This window comes from Pholis gunnellus, assembly GCF_910591455.1.
Source record: "Pholis gunnellus genome assembly, chromosome: 21".
NCBI lineage: Eukaryota > Metazoa > Chordata > Actinopteri > Perciformes > Pholidae > Pholis > Pholis gunnellus.
Window position 1 is genome coordinate 18,101,242 of NC_136548.1, and position 11,086 is coordinate 18,112,327.

The window sequence follows — 11,086 nt, forward strand, 5'->3', positions numbered from 1 at the left end:
TTTGTTAAAATCAGAGTCTGTATAGAAGAAATCGCCCATTGGTTTGTGGACTATGGTTCTGAAGCATCGAATTCGTCATTTTGTAAGACTATCTTGTTTAGTGCAACCAGTGAACAGGAAGTGACCATATATGGACTGAGGAGTGACGTAGAGACGCCGTATACGTCTCTGGTAGAGACCTGTCAATCACTGTGTAGCCCCGCCCCTAAAGCATCCCCTGCTTTATGGTCTGTTTGACTCTAAAATGGACCATCATTTACTAAATGAACATCATGCTGTATTGAAGAAGACTTGAAACTAGAGATTGAGACCATAAACTCATGTTTACAATGTTTACTGAGGTAATAAATCAAGAGAGAAGTAGAGTCATTTTCTCATAGACTTCTATACAACCAGAGGAGTCGCCCCCTGGTGGACATTAGAGAGAATGCAGCTTTAACACATGAAGGTGAGGTTAAATATACCTAAAGTAACTTATATTTAGGTTTATGTGACTGGGACCTCGACTGGCCGTGTGATTTCTGACTCTTTTGTGTCATGAACAAAAGTGGAAGTAAAGATAAAATCTTTTAGAGAGGAGGTTAGGTTGGAAGATTTTCTGTTTAACAGTTCTTAGTTAAATGTCCAGCAGTCACAGAGCGGCGTAATCATTCATCTGCAGTCGTGTTTATTTTTGTGTAATTTCAGTTTTCTCTCTCATTTAGCTCTGTTTTTGGTCTCCACCACCTCCTGAGACAAATATCTGTCTTTAGCTGCTAAATGCTAAATGCTGCACTATGTTAGCCAGCTAGTCTCTAATTGTCTGTTGTTTGCTGCTCAGCAGGTAGAGTACAGTGGCTTTGTGCAGTGTTTTCTCCAAATCACAAGTCGTCTGCTGGAAACTATGCTGATGAGAGCTGAGAGAGTCAACCAAAACAGAAAGGTTGTGGTCCAGAAAACCAAAACGAGGAGCTTAAAGATGCTAAAACCCTCTGTAGAGCTGAGAGGAACAGCTCGGAGTATTTGTGCCTATAACCTAACCGAACCCTAGCAGAGAGATGTTCATGGTTTCAGGAGTATCAGACAATAAAATTACGTATTTTGTCGTTTCTTGTGAAGCATGTGTTGCGTGTTTCTTTGTTTTTACACTGTGCTCGTAGACCTTAACAATGACTTTGACGAGAGTAAAGTTTTTACAACTGATAGAATCGATCACTGAGAAAATGAAAATAAGACCCAAGTTGTAACGAACCGGAATAATCCTTTTTACGAAATACATTCATTCTTTTCCATCATTTCTCATCTGTTGAGTCATTCCTCTGTTTTATGTTCATTGTCATTAGAACTTTTCTTTGTTACGTGTTCATTTTTTTCCCTCCTCATGAAAAAAGACCCAAACTGCCACCAAACCGACCACTTCCCCTAAAAGACCATCCATAGTCACCAGGGGCAACAAAACACACCCTTCCTCCCGAAACGGCCCCAGCTCCATCCCCGTTAAAGCCAGCAGCCCGGGGCCCAAGCAGCCCGGAGTAAGTACAGCTCTGAACCCGAGCTGAGTTCAGGTTGTGAAACACACAAATGGCTGGATGCGCAATCTCTTCCTCATCTTTTGAGAGGTTCAAGAAATACAAATGCACCAAAACCTACGTTTCTTTGTCTTGTAAATGACCATAAACATGAACCAAATCCTCGTCCATTCATCACTGATGACTGTTTGACACTCATTTGTTTGTGAACAAGATGTATATGTGACGTTCTGAGGTAAAAGCAGCTTCTCTGCTCTCTTGTTTTTTAGAGCCTCGGTGGTGCGAAACCTCAAAGCCCCGCAATCAAAGCTTCTGTCAGAACTGCAGCTCAACAAGGTACCGAAACTTTACACTGAAGTGTTTTCATTTAGCATAAATCATTTTCATTTCTTTATTCAAGTGATTAGTAAGATTTAAGGATTACTTATGATTTGTCATATTTTTTTGTGATGCAGCTAGTGCCAAGAAACCTCCCACTCCAAATGTCAAAGGTAAAACATAAGAGAATAGCTAATCTTTAGAGATCACCTTTAGCTTAGCATATAGCCACTGGATCACACTTGGTCAGCTTCTAGCCAGCAGAGATCCTAGTCTTTGTATATTTCTATTTATTGGTTTACTTTCATCCATCTCTGACTCGTCGCTCCTCCGATTGCTTAAGACGGGAGTGGACAGAGCAGCCCCGGCGCTCCGAAATCTCCCGCCAGCCAAGCGCTCTCTGCCAAGGCGGCGGCCGAGGCCAACAAAGTGAAGAGGGTGGCGGTGGTGCGCTCCACGCCCAAATCCCCGGGCTCGCTGAAGAGCCGCCCGCCGGCCCCTCTGGCCGCGGCGGCGCCCATGCCGGACCTGAAGCACGTCAGGTCCAAGATCGGCTCCACGGAGAACATGAAGCACCAGCCGGGAGGTGGAAAGGTAACCTGAATCCTCATCCATGCTGTCACACTGAGTGCACCTCATACCGCATGCAGTCCATCCCTCTACTTCAGTCTGCAGATCGGAGGTTTAGGTCCAGCTCTGGAGGCAGAAACGATCTAATTGGAAAGTTTAAACCTAAAGCAGATCTAGATATCTACTAACTTGGCCTTTTGTGGTCTTAAAAACGTTTCGACTGCATTTCCTTTCTTGCAAACCCCGTTTTTAAATTGTGTTTGTTAGCTTCTTGTGCACAGCCTTTTGAAAGCACAACGATTCTTACCTGAACAAAAAGTTCCAGGAACTTCTTGGTGGAAACTCGTCAATAAAAAGTCTTAAACTCTGGATCCGCCCACTGGGTTTGAATCAGCCAATCAGCAAGTTTCTGCTTCCAGAGCCTCTGAGAAACTCCAATTTGCCTTTTGATGTTTTGAGTGTTGTCTGATCAATACAGTCCAATGTGCTTTGAGTGTGTGTGTGTGTGTGTGTGTGTGTGTGAGGTCCATTTTAGCATTCAAAGCACTGCAGAGTCTTTGTTCTAAATTCGTTTTGGCTACAGTCACTTGTCGGATGTTTTACTGCTGACGTTTAGAGGAAATTTGCGATATTTATGGACCAAATATAAATAACTTAAAGTGTGACGATATGTATTTCCCTGATATTTAAATGGCGGATCAAAGAAACAGAAGAGAGGAGGAGGACACACATTGCAATGATTCCTGTATTTTGGTCCTCGAAGGAAATGAGAGGAAGAGTTTCAGAAGCAGTTTGGAACACAGCCCAGTGTCATTTAATAGAAGACGAACGGACGTTTCCGTTCAACTCAACGTGGCCGGATGGTCAGAGCGGCGGCCGTTGCCATTGTGACCATTGTAGCGGGCTAACTCCTGTATAAACTTAAAAAGAGCAGCGGAGTAACGTCACCAAGCGTAGACAGCCGGAGTAAATTTAACAACTTAATGCTTCGTCCACACGCTCTCTCTTGTCAACGCGAAGGAAAGCACGTTGCTATCAACAAGAGTGAGAGATCTTTGGTCGGGTCATTTTCTGTAACTGGTTTAGCATTAAAGCGCGGTAGAATTAGTAAGTTAACTAGCTAGCCTGTTAATTCCACCATGCTTCAATGCTACACTTGTTACAGGAAAATGAGCCAAGCAGCGGGCTTATCCGACGGTCCCTCCGCCTTACTACCTAGCTATATAGCTAACTAGCCTGCTATCCGTCTCCAGAGCTGCGTCCTGCGACAACCGCTCAACTAAAAAACAATCGCCGTTTTCTTTCGTTCTAGTCAAACGGAAAACAGTTCAATGTCCGCTCTACTCCCGTTCTGTTTCTATGGCTTCTATCTCGTTTCCTCTCCATCACCTCAACCTGCATGTTACACAAAGCAACCAAAGTAAAGTGAAGCTTCTCTCGGGCTTCACAGCTCATTTTGTCAAACCATCCGTCTCCACTCAACAATCTAAACGCTGCCGTTTTCATCCTTCCAGGTACAAATCCTTCATCAGAAGGTGGACTATAGTAATGTCCAGTCTAAGTGTGGCTCCAAAGACCATGTGACTCATGTACCCGGTGGCGGCAATGTGAGTAACTGAGGGATGAACTCAACACCAGACTCTTGAGTATCTCTGCAGTTATGAGCATCAAAAACCAACTTTTGGTAAAAAGAAACAAAAAGGATGTAAAGAAGAAGGTGCTCTCTTGTTTTTGCTCTCCGATGGACTTCTGAATGGAATATGTACAAATATGTCACAATCTGCTCAATAAGACGCTTTAATATTTAGCTTTTTCTCTTTAGTTCACCAAAAGCTCAAGGTGCAACTAACCAAAAGCTCACTGCTTTAACGCGTTAAAGTTGGCATCTGTAACATTTGATTAGTTGTGTTATATGATCTATTTGGTCATTAGTGTGTGCTGAAGTAGAGAAATACTGTTTTATTTTACTGATTTTTTAAGTATAGCTTGTTGGGTCTCACCTGTCCTGGTTCAGTAACGGAGCCAGAAGTGTCACATTCTGCAGTATTTGTATTTTAATTCTCTTTAAGTTATAAGAATACCCCCAGTAGTATCTATTACGAGTGTGACAAACATACAAAGTTATGGATGGCAGCTTCAATGAAATTAATTAAAAAAAGATGTCTTATATTTCCTCCATTTTGGGCTGGTCCCCCTCTGTTCTCATTGTACATCTTCTGAAGACTTGTATTTCTGTTCTCGCACTCTTCTGCAGGTCCAAATCCTGGATAAGAAGATGGACGTGGCCAGCGTCCAAGCTCGCTGTGGATCTAAAGACAACATAAAGCACACGCCCGGTGGAGGCAAGGTGGGGAACCTTTGTTTGACTTTCACTTTTCAATATAGTAGTGTTGCCGTTTGATGGTCTCACTCTCATAAAAGTCCTTCCCCGTCCTCTTTAATCAGCCGTGTTCTCCGGTTAGATCTCCCTCCTCCCAAGATCTAACTTCCTCTCCTGCACTGGTCCTCACTCGCAGCTCCGCTGCTGTTGCTTCCTCCAGGATAACCGTCTTTCATATCAACTTTCCAGGTTCAAATTGTTGAAAAGAAGCTGGACTTAAGCAACGTGCAGTCCCGGTGTGGCTCCAAAGATAATGTGAAACATGTACCCGGTGGTGGCAATGTGAGTAGATCAGGGATTTGGCCCCCGTGGCGAGCTGCTTCTTGTTGCTTCTCCTGAATGCATCTTCACAAAGGAGCAGGATGTCAGCGTGCACGAACCCTGCTGACCTCGATACTCCCAACACTGTTAACACCTCCTTTTAACGGTTTTATCACTAATGCACAGGCATGAGCATTTCATACTGATGACTAGAGCAGCACTAAACCAGTAGTGGAACGTAACCAAGTACATCTACTCAAGTGTTGTACTTGAGGTTACTGTGAGGATCCTGCTGCAGTAAAATGAGTTTTTTTAAAGGGACTCTGGTGCTGAGTAACAATACCGCGTTTGTCCACAGGGACCGCCAGAATCAACAAAGTGAAAGTTCCTCATAGTAGCTTTAAGTACACATTAGAGTTACTTGTACTCTTATTTATTTAATATGTACTTTTTGCTTTCCTTCAGTTATTGAATCGCTTCAGTTACTTTACACATTAAGATTAATACAAAACATATGAAGTTTATAAAATGTGATGCATCGTCAAAAGACAATTTTAACTCCTCCAGGTCGACGGTTTTTCAAAATCTGACACTTTGTACCCCCCCCCCCCCCCCTCATCAAACAACGCCCCTACAGTTCCCATCATTTGGGGGTTTTGGGGGGGGAAGTGTGACTCACTGTATTTTTGCATATATTTTGGCTTTTTGGCACCATGACAAGCATGCCGAATTAGCTGTTAGCCGTTCCTGTTTGCAGTGTGCTCATGGATGTACAGACAACTATCACCGGATTACTTTGATACTGAAGAACATTTAAAAACATGATTTTTTTCAGGCAGGTTCTGCAGTTATGACCTTTATTTTTCTAGAGGATGTATCAGCCACGTTCTCCGGTTCTCCGGTTAGATCTCCCTCCTCCCAAGATCTAACTTCCTCTCCTGCACTGGTCCTCATTCGCAGCTCCGCTGCTGTTGCTTCCTCCAGGATAACCGTCTTTCATATCAACTTTCCAGGTTCAAATTGTTGAAAAGAAGCTGGACTTAAGCAGCGTGCAGTCCCGGTGTGGCTCCAAAGATAATGTGAAACATGTACCCGGTGGTGGCAATGTGAGTAGATCAGGGATTTGGCCCCCGTGGCGAGCTGCTTCTTCTTGCTTCTCCTGAATGCATCTTCACAAAGGAGCAGGATGTCAGCGTGCACGAACCCTGCTGACCTCGATACTCCCAACACTGTTAACACCTCCTTTTAACGGTTTTATCACTAATGCACAGGCATGAGCATTTCATACTGATGACTAGAGCAGCACTAAACCAGTAGTGGAACGTAACCAAGTACATCTACTCTAGTGTTGTACTTGAGGTTACTGTGAGGATCCTGCTGCAGTAAAATGAGTTTTTTTAAAGGGACTCTGGTGCTGAGAAACAATACCGCGTTTGTCCACAGGGACCGCCAGAATCAACAAAGTGAAAGTTCCTCATAGTAGCTTTAAGTACACATTAGAGTTACTTGTACTCTTATTTATTTAATATGTACTTTTTGCTTTCCTTCAGTTATTGAATCGCTTCAGTTACTTTACACATTAAGATTAATACATAAACATATGAAGTTTATAAAATGTGATGCATCGTCAAAAGACAATTTTAACTCCTCCAGGTCGACGGTTTTCAAAATCTGACACTTTGTACCCCCCCCCCCCCCCCCCCATCAAACAACGCCCCTACAGTTCCCATCATTTGTGGGTTTTGGGGGGAAGTGTGACTCACTGTATTTTTGCATATATTTGCATATATTTTGGCTTTTTGGCACCATGACAAGCATGCCGAATTAGCTGTTAGCAGTTCCTGTTTGCAGTGTGCTCATCACTGGATTACTTTGATACTGAAGAACATTTAAAAACATGATTTTTTTCAGGCAGGTTCTGCAGTTATGACCTTTATTTTTCTAGAGGATGTATCAGCCACGTTCTCCGGTTCTCCGGTTAGATCTCCCTCCTCCCAAGATCTAACTTCCTCTCCTGCACTGGTCCTCACTCGCAGCTCCGCTGCTGTTGCTTCCTCCAGGATAACCGTCTTTCATATCAACTTTCCAGGTTCAAATTGTTGAAAAGAAGCTGGACTTAAGCAGCGTGCAGTCCCGGTGTGGCTCCAAAGATAATATGAAACATGTACCCGGTGGTGGCAATGTGAGTAGATCAGGGATTTGGCCCCCGTGGCGAGCTGCAGGTATGCAGCTGTCGCCAAAAAGCTTCTTGTTGCTTCTCCTTGAATGCATCTTCACAAAGGAGCAGGATGTCAACGTGCACGAAACCTGCTGTGTGTTCAACCCTCCTGACCACGATACTCCCAACACTGTTAACACCTCCCTTAAACGGTTTTATCACGAATACACAGGCATGAGCATTTCATACTGGTGACTAGTAACCAAGTACCTCTACTCTGGTGTTGTACGTGAGGTCACTGAGGATCCTGCTGCAGCAGAACGAGAGGTTGAGGACTATTGTCTGTAGCGAAAGCAACACAAGACATTTTTACCCAATAGGATCATTTTTAAATCAATATTTTATGTCAAATTATTGATTTCTTTCGGGGTACATTTTAAATGCCCTTTTCATGATTCCAGCTTCTCAAAAGTGGCGATTAACCGCTTTCTCTTTTGTCTTAAATGACAATAAACTGAATAGATTTGAGGTCAGATGACGGCAACACAGACAATCAATCTATTAATTAAGAAAATAATCAGCAGATTAATCCATGATAGAAAAAGTCATCTTATATAAAAAGGCCGTAAAATCATTAGTGCATTGGTAATAATAATCTATTGATATAAGAGTATAACAGTCACAAGAGACATTTTTACACTTTTCCTAATAACACTTTATTTATAATCTCAACAGCGTGTTTTTAAATGTGGTGTTAGTACTTTTACTAAAGTAAATCATCTGGATTCTTGCTCCTCCGCTGCCACAGATATATATCGTGTCTGCACTGGATCTTAGATTTGAACTAGTTTCCATAAAGTCTTCTTCGTTGGTTACGTTTCCAGAGCTCCAGCGTTATGTAATGCTCATGTTCTCCTGTAAGCTGGATAACTGTTGAATCTGTGCTTGTCGGTTCGACTGTGATCAGAAAGTGTTTTCCACCCAAACTGGCCCCTTAAACAAACATGCATGAATCCTGTGTGTCTGTGTGTTCTTTGGATTTATGCAAACTGCCTCAAGTTGCAAGATCGGATTTTTTTTTATTTCTTAAAAAGAAAATCCATTAAAAAAAATATATATATTAATTCCCGCTAAAGAGAACTAATTGTGTCCTAAAAGAAGAAAGTGCACAAAGAGTCTCTGTCCACACTGTGCCTGTTGTGATGAGCGCTGAGATGAGCTCAGCGCAGAGACTGAGCGCTTTGTGCTACGAGACAATCGGCCATGACGGCTGGAAAATACGGCTTTAAAACAAAAATCCACAATCTACGTGAGCGGTGCGTGTTAAAGATAGACTAGACACTCACTACTAAACATAATATTTAACCCAGCTAGTCTTCACGTGTATGATTCAGGCTGGGTTACACCAACATGTGCTTAAAAGCAGCTCTTAAATCAAGAAAAGATTCAGCGAGCTAGCGCTTCTCTTCCGAGTCATCACGAGTGATGAGTCACTCGTTTTGAGGCAAGAAATCATCCGTAAATTTCAAATATTGGCCATTTTACGAAAATGTATAATATTAATCATATTATATAAATGGTAGCCTCTCATAAATACGAAAATAGGCACGAATAATAATAATAATCTCTCTACTGACCAGCAGGGGGCGACGTCACACAGAGGTCAAACTATTCACCAGCTCACTGTTAATGAATACAGAGCAGCCGGAAGCTTCTATCTGTGATAGACGATAGATCCCGACAGCACACACACGTATTCATTTTAATTTGGGTAAACAAGCATCGTCACATGGTTTAAACTTGGATTTACTAAACTAAGATTTGTTTTTTTATTTGTGCAACAGAGCTCTGCTTAACTTTAAAATGGGATTTACTCATTTTAAAGCTACTTAAGCTAACTCTGATTAGAACTAATCTCAGATTAAATGAATCCTTGTTGGTGCAACTCGGCCTCAGCTTGTTATTGATCTGTGTTTCCTGTAGACGACTAACAGGCGGCTTCATAGCGTCGGTTCCTCCGTAGTTCCACGTAAACGAGTTCAGAGTGACGTCTGTTGCTGCGGTTCTAACACTTTATGCTTCTGCTTTGTTTTGTCGCCTTCACAGGTTCAGATTGTGCACAAAAAGGTTGATCTGACCAACGTTCAGTCGAAATGTGGATCAAAAGCCAACATTCGTCATAAGCCAGGTTTGTGTTCCTGCGAGACCAAAAACAACAGGAGAACGTGTGTAATCTGATAATCTGTGTTTTACTGAAGCAGGACTTTCACGTTGAGTATGTTTACACTGTTGAAGTCGTACTTTTACATATGTATGTGTATATTTATTTAACTTAATAATAATAATGGTGTTTGCATCAGGTGGAGGAAATATCGAGATCAAAAATGAGAAGATTGATTTCAAAGGTCAGTCTAAGATCGGCTCTCTCGACAACATCGGCCACGTCCCCGGAGGAGGACAGAGGAGGGTAAGAACGCCGGCAGCACGAGACCAAGTCTTTCTGATTATTATTGGATGGTTGTTGTTATCATGTCCGGCCGGTTCTGCTGTTTGCAGCTAAAGCTTTTTATCTGCATGAGTAGAGAGTTCGCTGCTCTATTAGAGAGTATTAGACGAGCTGCAGACTTACAGCACCTGAACGCAGCACGAGCAGCAGATCCTCCAGAGAGACGTTAACACAATACTAATAAGATATTATGAGTTTAAATAGTGTGACCTAAAGAACAGGGATCTCTGTAGTGAAGATTATATATAATAATAGAACATGTAAAAGTATGAAAGAAGCTATATATATATATATATATATATATATAGTATTAGTGCATTAATATTGCAGACATTTGTATATCATATCTAGTATTTGTTATATTACCATTATTATGTAAAGGTTAAGAATATTAATATAAAATATTAGTGTGCAAATGTTCACAGTATGAAGGATATTATCATTTTCTAAATTTAAATATGTATAAAAGTGCAGGAAATATCATTTTTAATCGTCTTAATTAGTTGTGAGTCTGCACCAGAGTTCACTCAGAAACATTCTGGATTCTGGGGTCCTGATTCTGGATTCTGGGGTCCTGATTCTGGATTCTGGAGTCCTGATTCTCTAGTCCTGATTCTGGAGTCCTGATTCTCTAGTCCTGATTCTGGAGTCCTGATTCTCTAGTCCTGATTCTGGAGTCCTGATTCTGGATTCCTGCGTTGCAGCTTTTGAAGCGGCTGGCAGACTTCATTTTCCCCACAATGCAACTTAGATCCAGTTAGAATTCACCAACACTGATATTTCAACAGGTTTCACCCAAAAAACTGACATTTTGACATTTGAGGAGCAGAAACCGCAGCGCTCAGTCATTCCTCCCGCATGCTTTCCTCCCCTGAGTTCGGCACCTTTCTCCCTCTTTTGTTCACGCTTCCATCTTCTCCATCTCGCCGATGCGATCACCATTTATTCATTTGTTGTCTTTTATCTTTTGGTTTTCTTCATTTGGTTGTGTTGCGTTTTGATTACGTTGATGCCATCACATGTATTTCTGTTGCATGCCTTGTCATTCCTCTGGTGGGGCTCGTCTGTAGAGGGAGAAGGGGAAGGAAGCCGAGGGGAGTACCTCAGACAGCCCCTCAATCCCCTCCCCCGCCGTCACCCCCCCCCCAGTCACCACAGACTGTCCCCTCAGCTCCCATCACACCCATCCTGACGAACCCACTCATAAAGATTGAGGACTCCTGTAAGTACTCACAAGCTGCGCGTCGCCGGCTGCTTCAGGCAGCAGCACAAACTTCATTTATTTAACTTTTTTTTACAGGTTTCAATGCAACTCAAACATGCTACGTAGCATAGCCACATATATGTGGACACCTGAAACGTAGACTGTATGAGTCTGTTCCACA

The 11,086-nt window shown here is 42.4% G+C and overlaps 1 protein-coding gene across 13 annotated transcripts in view; it reads left to right on the forward strand.

The window, feature by feature from the left end:
* The window catches only part of mapta (microtubule-associated protein tau a), a 28,801-nt gene that overhangs the window by 14,233 nt on the left and 3,482 nt on the right, over window positions 1-11,086 (forward strand). For 6 of the 13 annotated variants that reach the window (XM_079183177.1, XM_079183182.1, XM_079183183.1 and 3 more), the window contains 12 exons: window positions 1,371-1,511; window positions 1,778-1,844; window positions 1,964-1,999; window positions 2,170-2,420; window positions 3,911-4,003; window positions 4,651-4,743; window positions 4,966-5,058; window positions 6,051-6,143; window positions 7,127-7,219; window positions 9,302-9,383; window positions 9,556-9,662; window positions 10,772-10,923. In XM_079183177.1, coding sequence (XP_079039303.1) covers window positions 1,371-1,511; window positions 1,778-1,844; window positions 1,964-1,999; window positions 2,170-2,420; window positions 3,911-4,003; window positions 4,651-4,743; window positions 4,966-5,058; window positions 6,051-6,143; window positions 7,127-7,219; window positions 9,302-9,383; window positions 9,556-9,662; window positions 10,772-10,915 — 1,293 coding nt within the window. In that variant the 3' untranslated portion in view covers window positions 10,916-10,923. The remainder of the gene's footprint in view (window positions 1-1,370; window positions 1,512-1,777; window positions 1,845-1,963; window positions 2,000-2,169; window positions 2,421-3,910; window positions 4,004-4,650; window positions 4,744-4,965; window positions 5,059-6,050; window positions 6,144-7,126; window positions 7,220-9,301; window positions 9,384-9,555; window positions 9,663-10,771; window positions 10,924-11,086) is intronic. The other 7 variants (XM_079183181.1, XM_079183178.1, XM_079183189.1 and 4 more) reach the window with 7 other exon arrangements.